This window comes from Populus trichocarpa, chromosome 9 (assembly GCF_000002775.5).
Source record: "Populus trichocarpa isolate Nisqually-1 chromosome 9, P.trichocarpa_v4.1, whole genome shotgun sequence".
Taxonomy (NCBI): Eukaryota; Viridiplantae; Streptophyta; class Magnoliopsida; order Malpighiales; family Salicaceae; genus Populus; species Populus trichocarpa.
Genome location: NC_037293.2, coordinates 3,736,633 through 3,759,029, shown reverse-complemented (window position 1 = coordinate 3,759,029; position 22,397 = coordinate 3,736,633). Strand labels below are relative to the sequence as shown.

General features: G+C 35.9%; 3 protein-coding genes across 4 annotated transcripts; 1 reads left to right on the top strand and 2 right to left on the bottom strand.

The window, feature by feature from the left end:
* Positions 1 to 396: 396 nt before the first annotated feature.
* Positions 397 to 6,348, top strand: LOC7488145 (uncharacterized). Of its 2 annotated transcripts, XR_002983790.2 has the most exons (4): positions 397 to 858; positions 947 to 5,224; positions 6,066 to 6,144; positions 6,283 to 6,348. XR_002983790.2 is itself a non-coding variant. In XM_006378944.3 (3 exons), exon 2 carries the CDS (start codon positions 998 to 1,000, stop codon positions 5,210 to 5,212), a length of 4,215 nt encoding a protein of 1,404 aa, XP_006379006.2. In that variant the 5' UTR covers positions 397 to 858; positions 947 to 997; the 3' UTR covers positions 5,213 to 5,224; positions 6,066 to 6,348. The 2 variants fall into 2 exon arrangements, 1 of the variants encoding a protein (XP_006379006.2); XM_006378944.3 differs by having other exon boundaries at positions 6,066 to 6,348.
* A 1,080-nt stretch (positions 6,349 to 7,428) lies between these two features.
* LOC7489284 (kinesin-like protein KIN-5D) lies at positions 7,429 to 13,961 on the bottom strand. The gene is made up of 23 exons (XM_006378943.3): positions 13,697 to 13,961; positions 13,173 to 13,469; positions 12,970 to 13,099; positions 12,710 to 12,865; positions 12,144 to 12,620; positions 11,826 to 11,923; positions 11,564 to 11,720; positions 11,353 to 11,422; positions 11,090 to 11,166; positions 10,942 to 10,995; positions 10,773 to 10,853; positions 10,560 to 10,671; positions 10,095 to 10,181; positions 9,833 to 10,008; positions 9,588 to 9,749; positions 9,399 to 9,506; positions 9,137 to 9,295; positions 8,963 to 9,046; positions 8,672 to 8,877; positions 8,432 to 8,533; positions 8,248 to 8,357; positions 8,019 to 8,170; positions 7,429 to 7,832 (listed from the first exon to the last, which is right to left on the bottom strand). The coding sequence occupies exons 2-23, from the start codon at positions 13,364 to 13,366 to the stop codon at positions 7,608 to 7,610; spliced, it is 3,177 nt and encodes a 1,058-aa protein (XP_006379005.2). The 5' UTR covers positions 13,367 to 13,469; positions 13,697 to 13,961; the 3' UTR covers positions 7,429 to 7,607.
* A 5,377-nt stretch (positions 13,962 to 19,338) lies between these two features.
* Positions 19,339 to 22,362, bottom strand: LOC7488146 (protein SRG1). Its single transcript, XM_002314171.4, has 4 exons — positions 21,695 to 22,362; positions 21,355 to 21,602; positions 20,810 to 21,134; positions 19,339 to 20,094 (listed from the first exon to the last, which is right to left on the bottom strand). Exons 1-4 carry the CDS (start codon positions 21,959 to 21,961, stop codon positions 19,843 to 19,845), a joined length of 1,092 nt encoding a protein of 363 aa, XP_002314207.1. The 5' UTR covers positions 21,962 to 22,362; the 3' UTR covers positions 19,339 to 19,842.
* Between the last annotated feature and the right edge of the window lie 35 nt (positions 22,363 to 22,397).

The window sequence follows — 22,397 nt, the reverse complement described above, 5'->3', positions numbered from 1 at the left end:
CTTTATCTTAGGGAAAAAAAAGTTCACCCGAAGGGCTACGAGGGAATTAGATTGTACAAAAATGTAAAATTTCAAAAAAAACCCCTCTGACATTAATTGTGTTTTTCTTTTTTAAAGGACATAGGAGTAATTATACTATGCAATAAGATACGAAAATATAAGATTACCCCCAAGTGTTTGTGACTATTTGGTTTTTCAAGAGATACTAATGCTTTTATTTTAAATAACAAAACATATGAAAGGAGAGATTTAGGCAGCCCAAAATCAAAAGTTCGAGGGTCGATTCGATCAAATTTATTCTACGGAGTTAATTTGATCAAGTTTGGATAATAGAGGGATTTCCAGTGATTTTTAGCTGCTAAAAAGGTAGTAATGAAGGGATGTGTTCTTTTCCGAGAAAGGGAGTTTCACTCACCAGCACACTTAAATCAACGGTCTGGGAGATCTCCAGAAACAGAAGGGAGAGATGAGTCAGCACAATAGCAACAAGAACCAAAACTCACTGAGTCAACCCACTCAGCCACCCTCTTCTCTATCTCTTTCTCTCACCAAACCAAACCCGAATCAACCCAACCCTTTCTTCCTCACTACCTCTTTCTTCCTCTTTTACCTTTCTCTCTGCTCGTTCATTCGTTCACCATTACCATATCTTCTCTTTTCTGTACCCTTTTCCGTCTTTTCACCACTTCCAAATCGGACAGCCCGCTTTCCTCCACGTCACCATCGTCTTCTTCACCTCCTCCTCTCCTGTCATCTTCTCTCCCTGTCTCTCTTCCTTATTTACAAATTACATGCGCCTCTCGCTTTTTTTTTAGGGCTTCTCCATAAGAATTTCACTCCATCTCTCGCGCGAACAAGGTAAGGTGTCTTTTTTTACTCGTCTATTAATAATTATAAATCAATATCAATCTTTCTGAGATTTATTTATTTTTTCTTTTGGATTTAGGGTTAGGTTTTGAAATTGGAGCGAGTTACTTATCGTATATTGCTTGCGTGGATGGCGATTGAGAAGAACAATTTCAAGGTATCTAATAAGTTTGATGCGGAGCTTTCTCCTGATAGTAGGGATACTGCCATGTCCAGTGATGAGGACGAGGATGAAGATGACCTTCTTCATCAGCAGCGGATTGGGTCTGATGAGGATGAAGAGGATGACGTTGATGTTGAAGAGGGTGACGAAGACGACGAAGAATTCAACGATGCTGATTCTGGGGCAGGATCTGATGATTTTGACTTGCTAGAATTAGGGGAAACCAGGGCTGAGTTTTGCCAATTCGGGAATTTAACTTGCAGTGTTCCCTTTGAATTGTATGACCTTTCTGGATTGCAGGACATATTGTCTGTTGATGTGTGGAATGATGTTTTAACCGAAGATGATAAATTTAGCCTCACTAAGTATTTACCTGACGTTGATCAGGACACCTTTATGCGAACCCTCAAAGAGCTTCTTGAGGGTGGGAATTTCCATTTTGGTAGTCCCATCAACAAATTGTTTCAGATGCTCAAGGGGGGGTTGTGTGAACCGAGGGTTGCCCTTTACAGAGATGGTTTGTATTTCTTTCAGCAAAGGCAGCATTACCATCTTTTGAGGAAGCATCAGAATAGTATGGTTAGTCATTTGTGCCAGATAAGAGATGCTTGGCATGATTGTAAAGGGTATAGCATTGGTGAGAAGCTTAGAGTTTTGAATATCATGAAGAGTCATAAGAGTTTGATGCATGAGAATGCGGAGGGAGAATTGGAGAGTGGCTCATCGGACCAAGGGGAACCAGGTGATAGGTTTTGGGACAGAACGGTTAAGGATAAGAAGAGTGCATCCAAATTTGATCGTACTCCAGCATATCGCGTTGGTTCTGGTTTGGAATTTTCTTCACCAGTCAGTTTGGAAGTGGCAAAGTATGGAAAGCAAAATCCCAGGGGTATACTGAAGTCAGCTGGGTCAAAAGATCCTTCAACTAGAGATGTGCCGGGTCGATTTCCTTCTGTTTATCATGGTTTGGGGATGACTTCAAGTCCGCATGGATCCGCATTGACACTTTCTAGGCAGAATAAGGTTGCTGGGTATGACTCAGGAGATGCACCCAGGCAAAGGGATCAAATGACAACTGAAAAGGATGATGCTGAATATGCGATGTACAGATTGGGTGTCCAACGAGATCGAAATATGGTACTTGGTGGTGATATGGTGAAGTCCAGGGTTCCAAGAGCAGGAAAGAAGCATGATTTCAGAACTACCAGATTAGCTGCTGACAGTTTCATGAATTTGCCATTCTCTTCAAACAATGACTTGCATGCCTATGGTAGGGACAATAATGCAGGTCCGCTGTCAGAAGCTAAAGTGTTCACATCAAATATTCTCAATAATCGGACCAAGTCCGAGTCTTCCAAAAAGACCAAGTATGCTGAAAATTCTCCGCAATTCACAGTTCCTGATCAGATGAAATATTTGAAAGGCCAAACTCCGCAGCTACCACTGAAAGGTAATCGAGTTGACTTATCAGATCATGCTGAACCAATTTGCCATAGCAAGAATCAAGGACAGGTTTTCTCTATGGATTCTACATTTAAATCTAATGATTGGAATATGAGAAGTAAGAAATGTAGGACGGGGAGAGAGTCCCCGGATCTTAATTTCAAAGCTCATCGAGCATTGTCGCCGCAGGTGAATGATAGAATTGCGCTGCCTCAGGTGAGAGCAAAACAATCACGGGAGAAGATCAGAGGGCGTGTTATTCAGAATGGAAGACCAGAAAAGAGAGCATTGAAAGCTAACAGAATTTATATAAAAGGTGAAGAAACAGAATCAGACTCATCTGAACAATTTGATGATGAGGATGATGATGGTAGCAATCCTTTGATGAAAAGCAAGTCAGCTTACCCCACCAGTATCATAGAAGGTTCTCGGTCGTCCTTTTTGAAGCCTAGCTTAGGTGCTAAAAAGGCCTCCTTTATTAAGAAAGATGTGCAGGAGAATGAACTGGCTTTCGATGGAATCGCACACGTTTCCAAAAAGGTGAGTGGCTTTACTGAGCCTGGGCAAATGCCAAGATACTTGTCAAAAGCTAAACAAATGGGTAAGATGCATGAGACACATAGCTCCAGTGCTAGAGTTTTGGAAGACAGCTCTCTCACTGGCCTGGGTAAACTAAAGGATGATAATGACAGAAACAGAATTCACAGATCTGGCAAGATTGGTCAATTACGGGTGGAATCTGGTGAAAGGTTACACAGGTCCTCATCGAAAGCCTACCCTTCTGACCGAAAGCAGAAAGGGGAAGTCAGCCATGATTTCATTGTTGACGACGAGGATGATTTACTTGAAACACAGTTACTGTCAGATGAAAATGCACTGGTTAGATTGCGAAAGAAAGGACGGAACATGGAAACATATGCTCATGGTCAAAGTGACCGACCTGAGGCTTTGTTGCTAGGGTGCAACTCAGGGATGAAGAAACGGAAAGCAAAGTACGATGTGATGGACATGGCTGGCAGAGACGAAGATGGTAATAGGCATTCTAACAGTGTTGAGCAGCAAATTGACGACTCCATTTCATTGAAGAAAAAAGGGAAAAGGAAATTGGAAGCTGACGATGTTATTCCAGACTGGGAAACTCCTGAGGCACCTGTTACAAAAACAGGAGTGGTGGATGTGGAGCTGGAAGCGAAACCTCAGAAAAAGCCATATACACCGATTACACCAACAGTTCATATTGGCTTCTCATTTTCCATTATACATCTCCTTTCAGCAGTTCGTTTGGCAATGATCACTCCTCTTTCAGAAGATTCCTTAGAGGTTGGCAAACCCACAGCAGAGCTGAACAGAGCACATGAAGGTGACAACAATGGGGTTCTTTCTAATGAGAATGCAGATGTTAATAAATCAGACCCTGCCGCGCAAGTGAAAATGCCTTCTCTTACTGTACAGGAGATTGTTAACCGTGTGAGATCAAACCCTATGGATCCCTGCATTCTTGAGACGCAGGAGCCACTCCAGGATTTGATCAGAGGAGTTCTCAAGATATTTTCATCAAAAACAGCACCTCTAGGAATAAAGGGCTGGAAAGCACTTGTTTTTTATGACAAATCTACAAAAACTTGGTCCTGGATTGGTCCAGTTTCTCACACTTTGACAGATCATGACACTTTTATTGAAGTGACGTCTCCTGAATATTGGGGCCTTCCTCACAAAAGTTGTGTCAAGTTGGTCGATTCTTTTGCTAATTGGCTGAAAAGCGGGCAAGAGACTCTTCAACAAATTGGAAGTCTTCCTGCACCGCCTCTGTCATTGATGCAATGTAACCTGGATGAGAAAGAGAGGTTCAGGGACTTGAGAGCTCAGAAAAGTCTCAATACTATCAGCCCGAGTTCTGAAGAAGGGAGAGCTTATTTTCGTAGGGAAGAAGTCCTGAGGTATTCGATTCCTGACAGGGCCTTCTCATACACTGCTGCTGATGGTAAAAAATCTATTGTTGCTCCCTTGAGGAGGTGTGGTGGTAAGCCAACTTCAAAAGCTCGAGACCATTTCATGCTGAAGCGTGATCGACCACCTCATGTTACGATTCTTTGTCTTGTGAGAGATGCAGCTGCTAGATTGCCAGGAAGTATTGGCACTAGAGCAGATGTTTGTACTTTGATACGAGACTCTCAGTATACTGTTGAAGACGTGTCTGATGCACAAGTGAATCAAGTTGTCAGTGGAGCCCTGGATCGTTTGCATTATGAGCGTGATCCTTGTGTGCAATTTGATGGAGAAAGGAAATTGTGGGTTTACCTGCACAGAGATCGAGAAGAAGAAGATTTTGAAGATGATGGTACTTCATCTACTAAGAAATGGAAGAGACAGAAAAAAGACCCTGCTGATCTATCCGATCAAGGAACAGTTACCGTTGCTTTTCATGGGGCAGGGGATCAATCTGGATTTGATTTGGGCTCTGACCTCAACGCTGAGCCACTAGCTGCTGCTGATGATAAAAGAACAGATCTTGTTTGTAGTGATGTGAGACAGAGTGCGGAAGATACTGTTGACACCACTCATGGGCTCCAGCAAGGCAGCACATATCAGGGTGAATCAATGGTTTGGGAGGCCCTGAGCTTAAATCCATTGGAAGAGAACAAATTGATATGTCAAGAAGATTCCACAAATGAAGATTTTGATGATGAAACATTTGAGAGAGAAAGGCCAGATGGAATCTTAAGTACAAGCTTATTATGAATAATTTTTCAGGTAGATTTAAATACCATCATGCCTTTCCCTAGATCCCATCGCGTTCTGCTATTCTTTAGTTCCTGGAATATGATCATTCTCAATTGAACGGGCTATTTAAATTTATTTTGGGAACCAAAATTTTTTGTGTATCTGCTTTCAAAATTGTAGCAAACTTTTTCGCTCTTAAATAGTTAAATGTATAAAATTGAACACATGCACGGCAGGTCTTAAGATCATTGAGTTCCTGGCTCCTATGCTTGTCAGATTATCATAAACTGATGTGCTGCTATGCATCCAATCACAATGACTGTTGAGATGCAGAACGTTGCTTGCTGTCAAGGTTTCATAAAGATTTTGAAGTGCTACTTTAATGTACATGGCGGTAGTTTGACTGGAGGTTTAGGGAAAGAGGGACCTCCATAGGTAGTTCATTCAAGTAGGCATATATGGAACGTTTCCTGGCAAGATAAATTGGAGAGGGGATTTAGTAGATCAGCGCAGCTAGGGGTTGTGTCAGAATAAGTTAGAATTGTAAGTACAGTGCTAGGGCCATGCTTACTAGGGACTGACAATTGGTGCTAGCTTTTGCTTCGTGGGGCTTATTCTGGAAAATGTCTTGGTGATATTCCTTGTAAATAGAGTTTGCTGTTTAGTGTATGTTTATCTGTTCACAATGCTTTGTCATGAGTTTATATGTTCAGAAGAAGTGTCAGTGGGTACCTTGCATTCTGAGGATCTGTTTTTTGTTGTTGTTGTTGTTGTTTTTATTATGATTCATTTAAGTTGCAATATGATTTACGTGCACTGACCATCTGATTTAAAGAGAGATCTAACAATGCAGAATTGGCTTGTGTTGCAGGTGCTGGTGCAGAAGTCTATCTATGCTAGAAGTAATGTGCCAGTCATCCTCTCCAAGCTGTCATACATAAAATGCTATTGTATGTACATTGATGATTTTAGTGCAAAATGTAGAATAGCAAGTGACCAGACCTTGTTTGAGGTCCAGAATATGTCCATTAGCTGGTTCTGTAATCCCAAAATAACGTTTCCTTTTTGCTTTCTAATTCGTTATGCAGATCATTTTGAAATGTAGGCCATCCATCCTACTTCCCTTGAAATGAACAAGGATTGCTCCTTCCACATCTGTTATGCTCTCTGGCTCTTACCACTGGCTGATCATTCTGCTCTCAAAAATGTCCCAAATTAGCAGTTGAATTCAAATCCTGACACAGGTTAGAGCGGAGAAACTTCTATCAAAACTTAAGCAGAACACTCGCTCCTTCTGTATCATATCAAATTTTCCAAACGAATGCATTATCAAGTCAAGTAAGAATGAATTCTGTGACACACACACTCTCTCACGCCTGTGCTTCTTCCCCTCGTTTATTATTCTTTTAATTTGACCGCCATGCCATTGCAGGCTCCCCAATCAAGCAAGAACCTCTATTTTACCAGTAGATTATACTAGATTAATAGTCTTACCCTTTTTTTTGTCGCCCACAATTCCCACTTGTAGCAAATGACAAAAACTTGCAATTGAGATCCTTTTCTTTTTCTCTCCTTTTGTCCTTTGAGAATTGAATCTCCTTTTATAAAATGACCCTTGTGTATCAAATAATACATTAACCTTCCTTAACAACGGTAGAGATGAGTTAATTTAAAGGGAAAAATATCAAATTAGCCCGACATGCTATCCAATTTTCAATTGAAATACTCTGAGGATATCACTAACTTAAATTTTTGAATTTGGATAATTCTTTAACATGATGTTGAGAGAGTTTGAGAGTAGGATAGAAGTTGTTTTTTGTTTTAAAGTATATTAAAATGATATATTTTTTTTATTTTTTAAAAATAATTTTTATGATTTGAAAAAAAATTAATTTTTTTTCAAAGTATTTTTAAAATTTAAAAATAAACGTGCTAACAGAGTGGTGAAGAAGGCCTTATACCAAAATAAGTTAAAATAAGCCCACAAAGGACTAAGTACTAGCTGACAAGTTTACAAAGAGAAGATGTACACGTGGCAAAAGAGGACCACACCTGAAGAAAGAAGCCGGAGTTACATGTACTGTTGTCAAATTGGATGCTTCCTTAATTGCAAAAAATTAATATGTTAAGCACTAGATTTCAAATTCATCTCACTTAATTGCTTCGGATAATCTCTCTCCATGGAGCCATTATGTCTTCTTCCTTCTTGGAGATTACACACTTGGGACCCGAGATTATCAAGGATGATGATATTGAAGAACAACAAATTAATATTTTCATACAAAAGGGAACTTACAATCAACGAATAAGATATGCAGAGTTCGTGCTTGATCATATATATACTCTTCTGTACACATACCCCCTCTCCTTTACCACTACACTACCTCCCTAACCGTCATGTTCTCTACTCACTTCAGTTAATAGCGGTGAGAGGAACTCTAGGGTCTCTTAAGGATTGGGCAGCCTCAAATGCTGCCGCTACATGTTTGGTGTCTCCATTTATTTGTTTTGCGGATTTCGCATCCCAGATTGACTTCAACAATTCTTCAAAAGCAGGAGTTCTAAGCTCTTCAATTGATGCAATGGTTGGCAGATTGAATGACCTCTTTCTTGGTGTTGAACAAGATGGTTCGTCCACCTGTTTGTTGGAAGGATGAAGCAGTTCAGCGAACACATAAGAGATGATAACCAGAGTGATGATTGAATGCTTTATAAAATGGTCGGTTTCGTTCCCAAAGTGAGTTTGATGGTGTTTCTAAAATGAACATGTATGCCATTGTTTATGGCAGGCCCAATTTTCTATAAATGAACATCAAAGGCTTACCACGTATTCATCCAGAAGACATTTCCCAGCATTCTCTGTAATTTCAACAATCTTGTGGTAGTGGCTACCCTTCAGTTGCCTCAGATCTTCACAGCAAGGTAAAACCATGGAATTGAAATTTCCACAAGCATCATGGTCAAGATTTAATGAATCTGCAGGGGGGGTTTCATTCATCAGTTTACTTTCATCATGGACAAATATCAATACACTTGCAGAACAAAATACTGACGTTCAATGGATGAGAGGAGATTATTGTTCGCAATGTCAACATCTTCAACTGCAGCTGATACAGCGGAAGAAAACTGTCCACGAAGGATTTGGTTGGCTTCGGTTCCTCCCCTAAATGAAAAGTGAAAAATATGTTGCCGATCTGAAACAAAAGGCTAGAAGAATACTCGTGGGAAGTAGCATACCTAACAATGGAATCCACAGAAGCAACATTGCTTTTTTCTAGGATGAGCAAGGATTCTTGAGCATTCCTCCACTGTTGGGCACCCATTTTTGCCTTCCTTAAACTGAACAAGTTGAGGAACCAATTCAGAAGAGAGTACAAGAAAAAAAAAGCATACCACACGATACCAGGATGAAAAATGGTCAACAACAAAAAAAGGAAAAAGAAAAAAAAGAAAACAGATTGCAAAAGCGGCCTATACCAGTTATGTAGAACCTCCTCCAGGACTTTCCTTCCACTTTCCACTGCAGAAGTGTCCTCAAAATGATTGGACTCTGTTTTTTCCATGTGGACTGTCCATTCAGCTTTAATAGAAGTCGTGGTATCCTGCATTGTTGACATTTCTTGCTGCAGTTTGTTAGTTCTACTGTTTGCACTTTCCCGGAGTTCATGCACTGCCATTTGCACCTGAAGAACACACCAGGTGAAGATCAAGCACCCAAAAAGCCAGCCAATCAAACTGCCAGCAAACTAACACTGAAAAGTGACTCACTAGTTTTTTCTTCCTCGCATTTGAACTTTCAAGCAGCTCTGCCACTTTCTCCAACAATTGCCTTTCTTCATTCGCAGCACACCCCTACACAGTTACAAGCAAAACACATTAATTTTATTCAGAAAACGCCTCATAAATTGATATATGTATTCTAAATTTGACCACAGAAACCACCTCAAACTTCTTCTCTAGTTCAGACAATTTGTGATCATTGACTATTTGTGCTTCTTCCACAATTTGGGTCAAGTTGGATGCATGCATGTCTAGAGTCTCGACGAAGTTAACTATGACTTTCGAAACTGATCGCGCAGTTTCTACCGCTCTGGAATGTGCCTGTAATCGGTATCAAAATAGAAGCATTCATTTGAAAGAAGTAATAAAATCCAAACATCTCTCAATTAATGGCTATTATAAAACCAGATAGCCAAATACCAACCTCATGCTGCTGTTGTGCATATGCACTTAGCTTTTCCTGTTGCATCTGAAGATTGCTTTGAAGATCATTAATTAACGCATCAGCTTCTGAAGCAATTCTTTGGAAGAACTGAAACAAATAAACAAACTAAACTCAGACAAGTGAAAAGGAATTAAGGTCACTTAAAAGTAGCATAAGTTTGATACTTACACCCTCAACAGCATGCGAGTGCTTGGAAACTTCAGAATTCAGACTACCAAAAGTAGACCGAGAGTTTTCCTCAAGCTCCTTAGCCATATCATCCAAAGCTTTGATACCTGATCCATACATCGTTTTCAGCTTTCCGACCCTTCCTTGAAGTTCTTCAGTAGCCTTCATGAATACCAAATTTTTTTGTAAGAAATGATAGACAAGTACAAAGACAAGTTCAATTATCATCATGTTTGTATCCAAACCTCAGCCTTAATCGATACAAAGGACTGCATATCTTCCTCCATGTCTTTCAGTTGCTTCTCTTGTTGAGTCATTGAGGCTGCCACAGTCTTATGTAAGATCTCAAGTTGTTGGGTCAACTGGGACTGGAATTTCTGTGTAAGTACCCTGTTTCCGTCTTCAATTTTATCCTTCCGCTCTGAAAACCATTTATTGATAACAATCAATCACCAATGGTTTCAACATAATACCTAACCTATGTTTAAATTTGGAATCAGTACAAACCAATTTTGGCAAATAAACTGGACACATCTGATGCAGCATTTTCTAGCTCTGATCGAAGCTCAAATGCACGCTCAACTAGTCCTTTCTCTGAAAGAATAACAAAGTTCACGGTCAGAGAACAGGCCAACACATAAGAAAGAGGACGCATAGATGAATGACTTTCAAATTTCAAACGTCGAACACTAAATAAATCATGTCAAGGACAGTAACATGGAAGCTTTGAACAAAAGACAAGTTTTTTTATCAAATATCAGTCACATAAATTGTACTGGTTAACATATATACAAGATATTTTGAAGCCCATTATCACATAACTGTCGAGTAATGAAACCAGAACAAATAATGGAATCATATCTTTCATCAAGGATGTCCAAAATTTCTTTTACACCACTTCTCTCCAACAATACAGATTCACTAATTGCATTCAAACAATAAAAAAGAAAACTCAAGTACAAGATGTCTCACCAGATTTGAGGAGATTAGATATAAAAAATTCCTTCTCCTTTATAGTTATGTTTGCTTGTCGGTGTTTTTCTTCCAGATCTACTAATGAATTTTCAGTTTCCTCGAGCTTTTTCTGAATTTTCAAGGAAGAGAATAATAAACTCAGATCTTGCTGGTGGAAGCAGAAAAGTGGAATGAAGAAGGTCTACGTGTTGACCACCTAAAGTAGCTTACCTCAGTTTTATCAAGTTTTTCACTTAAATCTGCTGTCAAATGTAGCTGAGAATTGTGGAGTTCCTGGATCTCCAAAAATTGCTGATTGCAAAAGACAACAAAATAATTAGACTGATTTTTGTGCATGGAAACTGGCAAAGAACCATGCAAAAATCTTGATGAAACATACTTTGTCCTTGGATTCTGAATCAAGTTCCATGCGTTCTATTTTTTCAGCCATTTCCTGGACAGATAAAACACAAGAAATGATCAATATTCAGACTTCAATGTAAAGCCAAGTGCAGAAAATATCAGCACTTATATGGTAGGACGTGAACCTTCTTTTCAGCCTCGTCTTGAAGATAACGATCTCGTGGTATATAGATTCCATTTTTCTCTCTGGCAGCATATACCTCTGACAATTTGTTTTTTTTTTATAAGAAATCAACACATTAAACAAGTTGTCAAATCTAACTGTATGAAAAAGTTTATGTTTATAAGAAATTGGAGGATGCAAAGAACTACAGCATTCCCAATTCAACTGCACAGGAATGTTTATGTTTTCAAGAAAGTTTGAATACACAGTGAAGGAGAGGAGCACCTTGCTTCAGTCGGTCAATTTCAGAATATAGATCCTTGATCATTGCGGATTTCATCATCTTTTGATTTATCTGAAATGGTAGCCAAAACAAATTATTAGAGCAGTTCCAAAAGTGGACAATTGCACGAATAAGAGGAACATGGATTGGTCCAATAACCAAGTGATCTAGAGGCCCAAACTACAATTTTATTGGTCAAATGAAACAACTGACCTCTGGTTTGTTCTTTATATTTTTAGCACGGTGTGCATAATCTAGAGTGCTAAGTGTTTCTTCCAGACTCTGAATAGAGGGTGATATCGTGGCGATTATGCATGTCTTTGTTTTCCCACCCAGCGAATCTCTCAATAGCCTGGTTAGTTTGCTATCCCTGGAATTGCAACCAACCACATTTCCAACCAATGTCACTTTTAAGGTCTGCAATCACAAAAAGGATGTGAAAGTGGATATCATACATGTTTTTTATTAGCAGTACCTATATGGAATATGACCAGAACGCTCAACAAGAGTATTGATCACACGACCAAGTGTAAGCAAGCTTTTATTAATCTCCCCTGCTTCCCTTGCTCTCCCCTGCAAAAGTCATTTTCTTTAGGATGAAAAGAGTTCGAGTAGTGAAAATAACTAATATTTCGATTAAGCTATTGTGTCGAGAAATTCAAAAGCATAATCCTGCAGAAATTACAAGAGTAAGATACTGGTGCATAAAACCCACTGAATGCAAGGCTCTGTTCCTAGCTGCATCAGCCTGTGCTGTAGTGTAGATAATTTTCTAGTGTTGGTTACAACATACCTCTCGGGCACCAGAGCGGGAAATATTCTCAGAACCAGCAAGATCAACAAGATTCAGCTTTCCACATTTGATCATCTCTTCCCCCTCTGGAGTACATTCTTTAATGTGAATGGTGATGGAAAATATTGAGTGAGAGCGACTGCTTTGCTTGTTAAGAAGAGTCTCAGCTGTGCGCCTTTTAGCAGAGCCCTTATCCAAGATTTTGTAAATTTCATTAGCAGTACATACTATCTCTTCTTCCAAGCCTCTTATAAGAACACCTCCTTTTCCATCTTCCATAAGAGCTACGGGTTTCTTAGATTTGTCATCAACAAATTTTGGAGTTTCTTCTAGGGCCAAAAGATCCGTTATTTCCTCATTGTACAGCTCTAAAAAGGTAACTTTCATGTTATACTCGGCATTTTGAGCTTCTAATATTTCAAAAATTTGTTTAACTGCTCTTGGTATAACACCGGCATCACTTGGAAACTCTCCATTCTACAAGAGAGAGTAAAGTACAAATACAATTAAAAACAGTTTCAGCCAAAAAGCAAAGAAATATATAAAAGTAATAGGAAAAATCAAACCTTTTTCCTGGCTCCTCCTTCCATTGTGTATGTCTTCCCTGTTCCTGTCTGTCCATATGCAAAGATGGTGCAGTTATAACCTTCAAGAACTTCATACACAATTGGAGACACTGCCAAATCATACAAGTCCTTCTGTTTGGATGCTGGGCCAAAAACCTAACCCCCCCGAAAACACAAAGAAATCATCAAAAGTCATAAACTTTCACACCCAATTCACTATTAAGCAAAAACAAAAGCAAAAAAGTGGACAAGACAAAAACCTTGTCAAAAAGAAAAGTTCTATCAATCTGCTTGTTAGCAATATTCTGAAGAGCTGACACTTCCCTTCTACCCTCATTACATGAAATCACCACCGGAGTGTGAACCCTCAACTCATCCTCATTTAGTGGCCTACAAAAACATCATCCCTCAGCTGAAAATTAATCTAAAAAAGAACCCAATTTATAAAAAAAGAGAGACTGACCTGCAACGCACAATGACCTGCACATTGACACCCTTTTCTTTATCATGTTTACTGCTGGAATTGGAATTGAAGTCCCCAGATCGCAGATCTCTTGCTGACTTATCAGTTGATCGCGGAGTATGTGATGGCGATGGCGATGGCGAAACCATACCTCCTCCTCTTCTTCTCTGCTGTGATGAAGAAGAAGAATCCATATCTCCTCTATTCAATTACAAAACCTTTTCCGCTGATTCACCACAGCAATTCACGAAGTCAGCCCGCCCACCTGACCAACTCTCTCTCTCTGTCTCTATATTACTATTTATAAAGCAAAAAAAAAAAAAGAGAGAGAATAAATTCAGCATCTGAGTCCGACTATTATTATTCTATCAATCTATCAATAGATAAGAATCTTCATGTCCAATTATAACAACAATAACAAAAAAGTGAAGAAGAAGAAGGGATCCCATGAAGGTACATTCTTCTCCTAAAAGAATTAAAAACCCTGGTAGCGAAAACATCCATGGAGATCCAACACAAATTACCTAAATAAATCAGATACTGTGACTCAAATGCCGGCCGGCCTGCCTTCCTTTCGATGAAGAAATCCAATGATATTGTGTTTTACTGTTACTATTATTATTTGAAGAATTGTATTATTTTATAATAATAATTTGTTTGTTTAGTTTTATGATGAGACGTTAAAAATGGGAGAAAGGAATAGAGAGGGGGAGAAAAGGATGGGAAGAAGAAGAGTGTAAATTGGATTTGAAGGACAAGCTTGCAGACAGAGAGAGAGAGAGAGAGAGAGAGAGAGAGAGAGCTAATAATAGAAATTGAAAAGACGCGATGCCGTTACAGGTGAGGAGGACGGACGGCACCCACTCACGCCCGTTTCTTGATTTTCTGACCGTTAGAAATCTCCTTTCTTTTCAAAATTTTTGAATACCATGTCGTCTACGCCTACGACCACTCCGTATTAATTTCTCCGTAGCTACTAGCTTTTGAGCTTACATACTGTCATGTTGTATTTGTTAAACAATTATTTTTCTTATTTTAAATTTTTTATTTTATTTTTTTATTATAAAATTATATATACTGATATAAAAATAAATTTAAAAAAATAAGCACTAACTAATAAACAAATACTACTTTAAACTACAAGTGTACTTTATTATTAGTATAAGCGATTTTTTTTTCGTTGATGAGTTGAAACCTGGGCCCCACTAGGAGCCTCCCTCTGCTCTGATGCGTACAGTTGGCACGATTAGGATCTTCTGCTTTCCAGAAAAATTACTACTTTAAATTCTAAAGAGACCCGACGGGTTGATATTCAGGTATTTGAAATTGTGTATTTTTTAAAATGTTTTTTTTTTAGAAAATATATTAAAATAATAATATTTTAAAATTTATTTTGACATCAACACATCAAAATAATTTAAAAATATAAAAATATTAATTTTAAATAACAAAAAAATTAAATTTTGACCAACTTTTTTTTGGACAGGACTGCCAAATAGAAACGTAATCTGAAATCTAGTTTTAACAAAAATTTTAAAAAAATTAATTTAATATAGCCTAATAAAAATAATAATTTTATGTTACAGCATATTCAAAAATTAATAAAAATTATTTATCATAGGTCTGATTCTTTTTTTTTTCAAATATATTTCAAAAAAAGTTTTTAGAATTTTACAAAACATAATTTTCATTAAATTTAAAGAAAAGACCCACAGTCTATAAAATAAATAACAAACCATCTTGTGTTGTCAAATAAACTAGAAGCGTGTAATATTTGATAATATTTCAAATCCTAACACTAATTTGAACTATAATGAGTTATAGCTCCATTAACATTAAATTGTTTTCTTCAAAAAGTCTTCTATATTAATACTAATAATAATATTGATGATAATAATAATAAAGTGATGATAATGATATAAATCTAAAAATTAAGGATCTAATTGCAATATCTAGTTGATATTTAACTCTGTTTGTTCTTGTGTTTTAAAAGCGTTTTTGAAAAAAATTGAATTTTTTTTGTTTTAAATTAATATTTTTTTTTAGTTTTTTCAGATTATTTTGATATACTGATATCAAAAATAAATTTAAAAAATAAAAAAAAAATTATTTTGATACATTTCTAATAAAAAAAACTTAAAAAAACAACCGCAACAAACATAGAACCTCCCCGTGTATTCTACTTCTCATTTAATTTCATTTCCTCTAAATGGAAAGTTGTCACCTAAATTTTAAGCCAAAATCTTGTTCAACTTGTTAAGTTTACTTCTTTAATTCTAGCTTCTTCTTCATAATAATAATCATGATGAAAACACTAGCATAGCTTTTTTCTGTATTAAAATATTTGTTTTTCCGACTCAGCTGTGTTTTTAAAAGATCTTGAGTTTTTTTAAAAAAAATTAATTTTTTTTAATTTTTTTAAACATAATGATTTCAAAAATTAATAAAATATTATTAAAATATATTTTTAAACAAAATAAAACAAGCATGGCCGGATTCTTCTACAAGCCTTGAATCTGGTAACATATATATATATATATATATATATATAAATGAACAAGAGTGACAATGAACAAGAGGCTTCATGATGAGCAATTATTATAAGTTGAGTTCTAACCAAACAAGCAGCATTATTAAAAGAACTAAAGAAATTAAAAGTCGAGAAAGCATGCTTTTACTGTATCTGATTTTTTAGGAAGTAGGGTTGTTACCAAATGGTTGTTAATGATTGTGATGTAAAAAATTTTAAAATTGACTTTTATTTAGAAAATATTTTAAAATAATATTTTTTTTATATATATATATTTTATTTTTAATATCAAATACATAAAAAATAAAAAAATTTAATTCTAAACTTCTTCAAGAATAAGATTTGGAAAGGTGCGGTCGAAATGGCGCTCTCAAATTGTGCTTAAGTGAGGTAACCGAGGTTGAAAATTTAGAAATTGTTTTTTAAATTAATATTCTTTTATATTTTTAAATTGTTTTGATATAATATATTAAAAATAATTTTTTTAAAATTAAAAAAATATTATTTTAATATATTTTTAAATAAAAAATCATTTTAAAAAATAACAACAACCTTGTTATAAACACCTCGAGTAACAGTGATCGCAATCTAAGAAATCATCTCTCTTATCATGGTAGGGTAAGAAGCGTGGGGATAAAAGATGCATTTAGCAGTCAATAAAGCACCTGTGGAATCTCTAGTTAAGAGCCCAACACTGCCAGATATATATCGAAGATGCTCCATTGAAGTTTATCTTGCTTGTACCTTACCGGCCGGCCGGGGTTGTGCTGGATGGAGACCGCAGGAGTTAACATGCTATATATTAATCGCTACCAATATATAATCTCCTGGTGCTGGGCTTGAGCTTTTGCCAGTACTGACCAGTTCTTGTTCTTGAAAACCAGATCGTAGAAGTTAGAGCCCTATCAAAAGCTTTACTCGTATCAAGTCTGAAGAACATGTCTACGCTTATTTTCAAGATGATGCATGATCTCATGTGCAATTAAAATGTTATCAGAAACAACAACTTATTTCGAATTACTACGTACAGTTTGGTTCTCACTGGTAACTTTTGAAGGAGAGCAGCTTGATCGACCCGCATGAATCTTGGATATGATATTATTTGTAGAACACTGAGAACCAAAATGTATAGCACTGATTTCGCTGATAGTACAAAAAGGAAAAAAAGAGAGAGAGAGAAAAGAAGTTGGGTTGGGCTGTGGCGCAATCAAGCTTCTCTTTCTCTCTTATCATTTAGTTAGTATAGTTTTATTTACTATTCACAAAAAATATTTACTATTTCTAATTAGTGTTTACTCTATAAAGCTCTTCAGATCGAATCCTGAGTTCTTAGACTTTTCTCTTCTAATTTTCTTAAAATGAATAATTAATTTAAATTAAAGAAAAATCTATTAAATACAAAGACTTGTACAGATTTTACCAAGTTTTTTAAAGAAGACTCAGAAAGTATGATAACTGTCAAGTAGCCACATCACCTCTACAATTTCCCAAGGAAGCTCGTTAGGGATGATGCTTTTATTACATTACAACATATTTTAAATGGTACCGGAGAATCACTGTTTCTCCACTTACAAAATAATATAGATTACAATAATAATTTATACTGTTTTTTTCTTTTTGTTTTTTTTTCTAACTTTTTTCTTTTTTCTTTTTTTTTCTTTTTTTTCCTTTTTTTTCAAAATTACTTTTTTTTTTTCAACTTTCCTATTTTTTCTTTTTTTTCATTTATTTTTTCATTTGTTTTTTTCAAAATTATTTTTTTATTTTACTTTTTAAATATTGACCTTGTTAAAATTTTTACTTTGTAATTTTTTTTTTTTTAAATATTGTAGATTGTTGTGATGTTTTTCCACATAATTTTTCTATTTTATTTCTTTATTTTTCAAAATTATATTTGTCGATTTTTTTAATATGGAGCTGATTGAGAATTTAGTTTTGTAATTTTTTTTTCTTTTAAACATCATTGATTGCTACAGTGTTTCTCAGCATAGTTTTTTTTATAATTTTCTCCGAAATTATCTTTTTTATTTTATTTTTTAATATTGAGCTGATTAAAAATTACAGTTACAATATGTGAGGAAAACACTGTAACTTTCCTTGAAAATTACTGTTGATTGCTACAGTGTTTTTTCCCACATGGTTTTTTTCTGTTTTTGTTATGTTTTTCCCTAAAATTATCTTTGTTAATTTTATTTTTAATATTAAGCTGGTTAAGAATTGCAATTACAAGTAAATACAAGTTTTTCCTCACAAAACACTATGGATTGATACAGTTTTTCCTCACATGGTTTTTTTCCAGTTTCTTTTGTGTTTTCTTTTTTTGTAATATTTTTTTCTAAAATTATCTTCGTCGATTTGATTTTTTTAATATTGAGTTGGTTAAAATTTAACTTTGTAATAAAGCTTAATCATGTTGGGAAAGTATTGTAGCTTTGCTCATAGAACATTGTGGATTGCTACAGTGTCTCTCCGCATAGTTTTTTTTTGTTATAATTTTTTTCAAATTATCTTTTTCAAATTTATTTTTTTAATATTGAGTTGTTTGTGAATTGCAATTACAAGTCATTACAAATAAGGCTAAATCATGTGGGGAAGCACTGTAGCTTTCATCACAAAACACTGTGAATTGCTACAGTGTTTCCAACATGATTTTTTTTTTCTTTTTTTGGGTTTGTTTTGTTATTTTTTTTTCTGAAATTGTCTCAGTTAATTTTTTTTTAATATTGAGCTGATTAAGAATTTAGCTTTGTAATTTTTTTTTCTTTAAAACACTGTGAATTATTGCAGTGTTTTTCCATGTGATTTTTTTATGATTTTTTCCAAAATTATCTTTGTCGATTGTTTTTTGAATATTGAGTTGGTTAAGAATTATAATTACAATAAAGCTAAATCATATGAGGAAAGCGTTGTAGTTTTTCTCACAAAACACTGTGGATTGCTACAATATTTCTCTAAATGGTTTTTTATTTTATTTTATTGGGAAAAGTGTTATAGTTTTCCTCACAAAACATTGTCAATTGCTGCAACGTTTTTTCTCATGGGTTTTTTTCCTTCCAAAATTATCTTTGTTGGTTTTTTTTTAATATTAAGTTGGTAGAGAATTTAGCTTTGTAATTTTTTTTTCTTTTTATTAACTGAAAAGCTAAATCATGTGGTGAAAGTACTGTATTTTTTCTCACAAAACACTGTAGATTGCTACAAATCATTTTGTTTAGTCTTTAAGTTTTTGATCACCAACACAACTTTTTTTTCCGTCATGAAATATTTGCTCCATCATACCTTTAATTTCTATTACTTATCTAGCGTTGGTTCACAATTATAACACTATTAAGTACAATTGTTTTATAAGCCCGCGACAGCGCAAGGGCATATCATCTTGTGCTCTATATTTCTCGTATGCTATTACGTGTTTTTATTGACCAAGAATAAATGATTTATTAATGATAAATGCCTCAAGCTTTTGTTCATCTTGCCAATGATGAATTCTCATTTTTTTGTCTGGGAAAGAATGATGCAGACACACTTCTATTGAGTGGACTAGCATATGCAGATGACATAGAAATTGTTGGGACATGGATCTCGAGTTACTAAATGGGCACATAGCTCTCAGATTTGCTGGGAACAGAGAAACCTAAATACGGGAAAACTTGTACGACTGCTAAATTCCAGAGACCAAGTGATACAAACATGCTGCAGAGGCAGCGAGCGTCTAATCTTTTACCAGCCAGTGTGCCGGGCAATTACAAAGCGTGGACATAGGCTTAATTCAACAAATCATCAATTAGAAAAGGGCTTGAACAGGTAAATCACATAATGAGGTGGTTTGTGCTTGCAATGTTTGCAGCATGGGTTCAAGGTGGTCTGGCGGCGTGAATTAGTAATATTTGCAGCTCCTCTTCAACTTCTTCAATTGCCTCCCAGCAGAGATACTTCACAGATCCAAGGAATGTAGCTTCGTTTAAACACCCTTTATATAGGATAACAATGCTGGATTTTCAATCCATCGCATTTAAGTTGCTTAAAGCTGGTCTTCAAATATAGAACCTAACAATCCATGGCATGGATAATTAGTAGTTCTGTAGATAAGCAGCTCAATAAATTCAACTCTCTTTACTTTTATGGGTGCACAGCAGTGTTGTCTTATCCATCTGCTATTCTCAAGCATTCAAGGTATGACTTGCCATTCAATTTTTGAGAAAAAAAGTCCTTGAAATACTTCTCTGTAGGGACGCTCCGGAAGATTGCAGGATTATGCTTGCCAAGAAGACTGGGAGCAGGGCCTAAGACAGAGTCTAAGTTGGAACTGTAGAATGTAGCAACAGAGAGTCTCTCCTTTGCTGAATTCACTTTTGCCCTATGCTCAACGCTCCTATAAACACCATTGCTAATTATCTGCAGAGAAAACATGAACAGCAACAATCTTATGTTAAGGCATGCCAGTTTCATGTTTACTGTTAAAGTCATTAAAAGTTATACATGGCCCAGGTGATCTTATTGGATGTTGTTACCCATTTGAGGTTCTGATGGAAAATCAACAAATATTTTAATGTCAAATTAGAAAGCAATTCACATTCTTCTTCAGGCATATTGCATCTATCATAGTTAATCTAAAAATCCTTTAAGGAAGAGGTTCACATCTCACATCGCCTTCAATGCTTCTGAGAAGTTGAGGTCGAATTGCAGTCCCTATGAATGAAAAAGGAGCATCTCACATGATGGAAACAATGGGCAGCTAAATGCATGAATTGTGATCTTACCAATTTCGGATTTTTCTAAGAATTCATGTTTTAAGATATCCAAAATCAAGTTGAACATTATTCGATCAGACAATGGCAACAACAGAGATCAACTTTTCTGATAATGCAGACATAACAGTGAATAACCAATTTCTCCTTTAAATTTATCATTCTATACAAAGAAAAAACCATGCTCGCCAAGAGTATTTTCGGCAATTTTGAGTGAAATAACATCAACTTATTTATCTTTTCCCATTCATTAGAGGCTTGCTTGCTATTGAGATAAATGCTTAACATATTTATTCATGTACAATCCAATCAAGCAGCTTGTAGACTGTGGTGCTACACTGAGCAAAGCGAAAAAACAGTACCTCTGTAATGTCACCAACATTGACAACAAAAGCATTTGGAAGTGGTTTAACAGGAAACCATCTCCCTTCCTTTCTAATTTCTAGTCCTTCAGTATCACTGAGCTGAAAAAGAATTGTTAAAGCATCAGCATCAGAATGGGGACTGAACCCAATAGCCTTATCTGGCTCAGGACATGGTGGATAGTAATTCATTCTAATCGATTGAACTCCATCACTGAATAGCTCTTTCATTTCCTCAGCATCCATCTTTAAACCTTTTGCCATATGACCCAAAATTTCACTGGCTAGCTTTTTAACTTCTGAACAGTAAGTTTCTAGAGTCTCTCTGCATTTAAAAAATGATAATTTCAATTGAAATGAAAAAAATTGCTAGTAAACAGATTTATTAATTTCTTAAACTCTAGCCTCAATCTCATGTGTTATAGCTTCACCTAGACTCCTAGTTAATGAAATAAACCAAACTGTGAAGTGTCTGCTTTTATGTTTGTGCATTTCACAGAGTGGATTTTGAGTCCAAGAAGAAAGAGAGGATGAAAGAGAGATACCTGAGGTTTGGAGGGAGCTTGTCAAAAAGGTCATTCATTCTAAGATAAAGAGGAAGGGTTGTTACATAGAACATATCTGACCAGTCTAGCTTCTGCTCCTCTGATACCACAAAGAGCTGCCCAAATCCCTCGTGATTATCTGGTTTCTGCCACAGCTTCTTCTTGTCTTCGTACGGAAGTTTGAAGAAATTCTCGACCTGCATCTTGAATTCTTCCAGCAATGTACTGCTGACTCTGTGGTTCACAACCTGTTTATAATATATCATCGACGACAATTAGCATTGGTGCCACAGGTCTAAATATAATGTAAAAATAACATGAAAGAAAGGCTCATTCGCACCTGGAAGAAACCCCACTCTCTGCAAGCAGAGTGCAAGATGTCCAGCTCAGAATCCATGGAATCTTCAATAGCCAATCTTTCAAGATCGATAACAGGGATCGACGAAAGTAGTAGTGACGCATCGGTTGAGATAATTGGAGGATCTTGATCAGGTCGTTCATACCGAGGTGGGATCTTGGTCATAGACTCTTTGGCCATCTCTTGAACGCTAGGTATAATTATAGATTTTCCAAAGTTCACTGCTTCTAGTTCTAGTGATGACTCCATCGTTAGCACCGAATGCTCTATGGTAAAGCCTTTTAGAAACCCAGTTCTTGGAGAAAGTGCGGTGACTGTTGAGACCCGCGCACCCCCACTCAACAGTCAACGCTCTTGTTATTTCTATAGAGAAGCCTCCAATTGTGATTGTGATCTATATATATATATATATATATATAACAACCTAAAGAACGGCGATTTCTCGTATTGCTTCATGATCCATGTAAATAATAAAGCACTTCCCCAGTTTTTTTTTTTCTTTCAGTCATTCTTTTTTTTTTTTATTCTCGAATTTTTTTTTTTATGAAATCCTTTTATGGTCAAATTAAATAAGATTAAAGGGATATTTGAAAGCATAATAGGAATTGCTTTTTAAATGATTTTTTTTCTTGGAAATATATTATGATAATATTTTTTTAAAAAAAATATATATATATTTTTAACT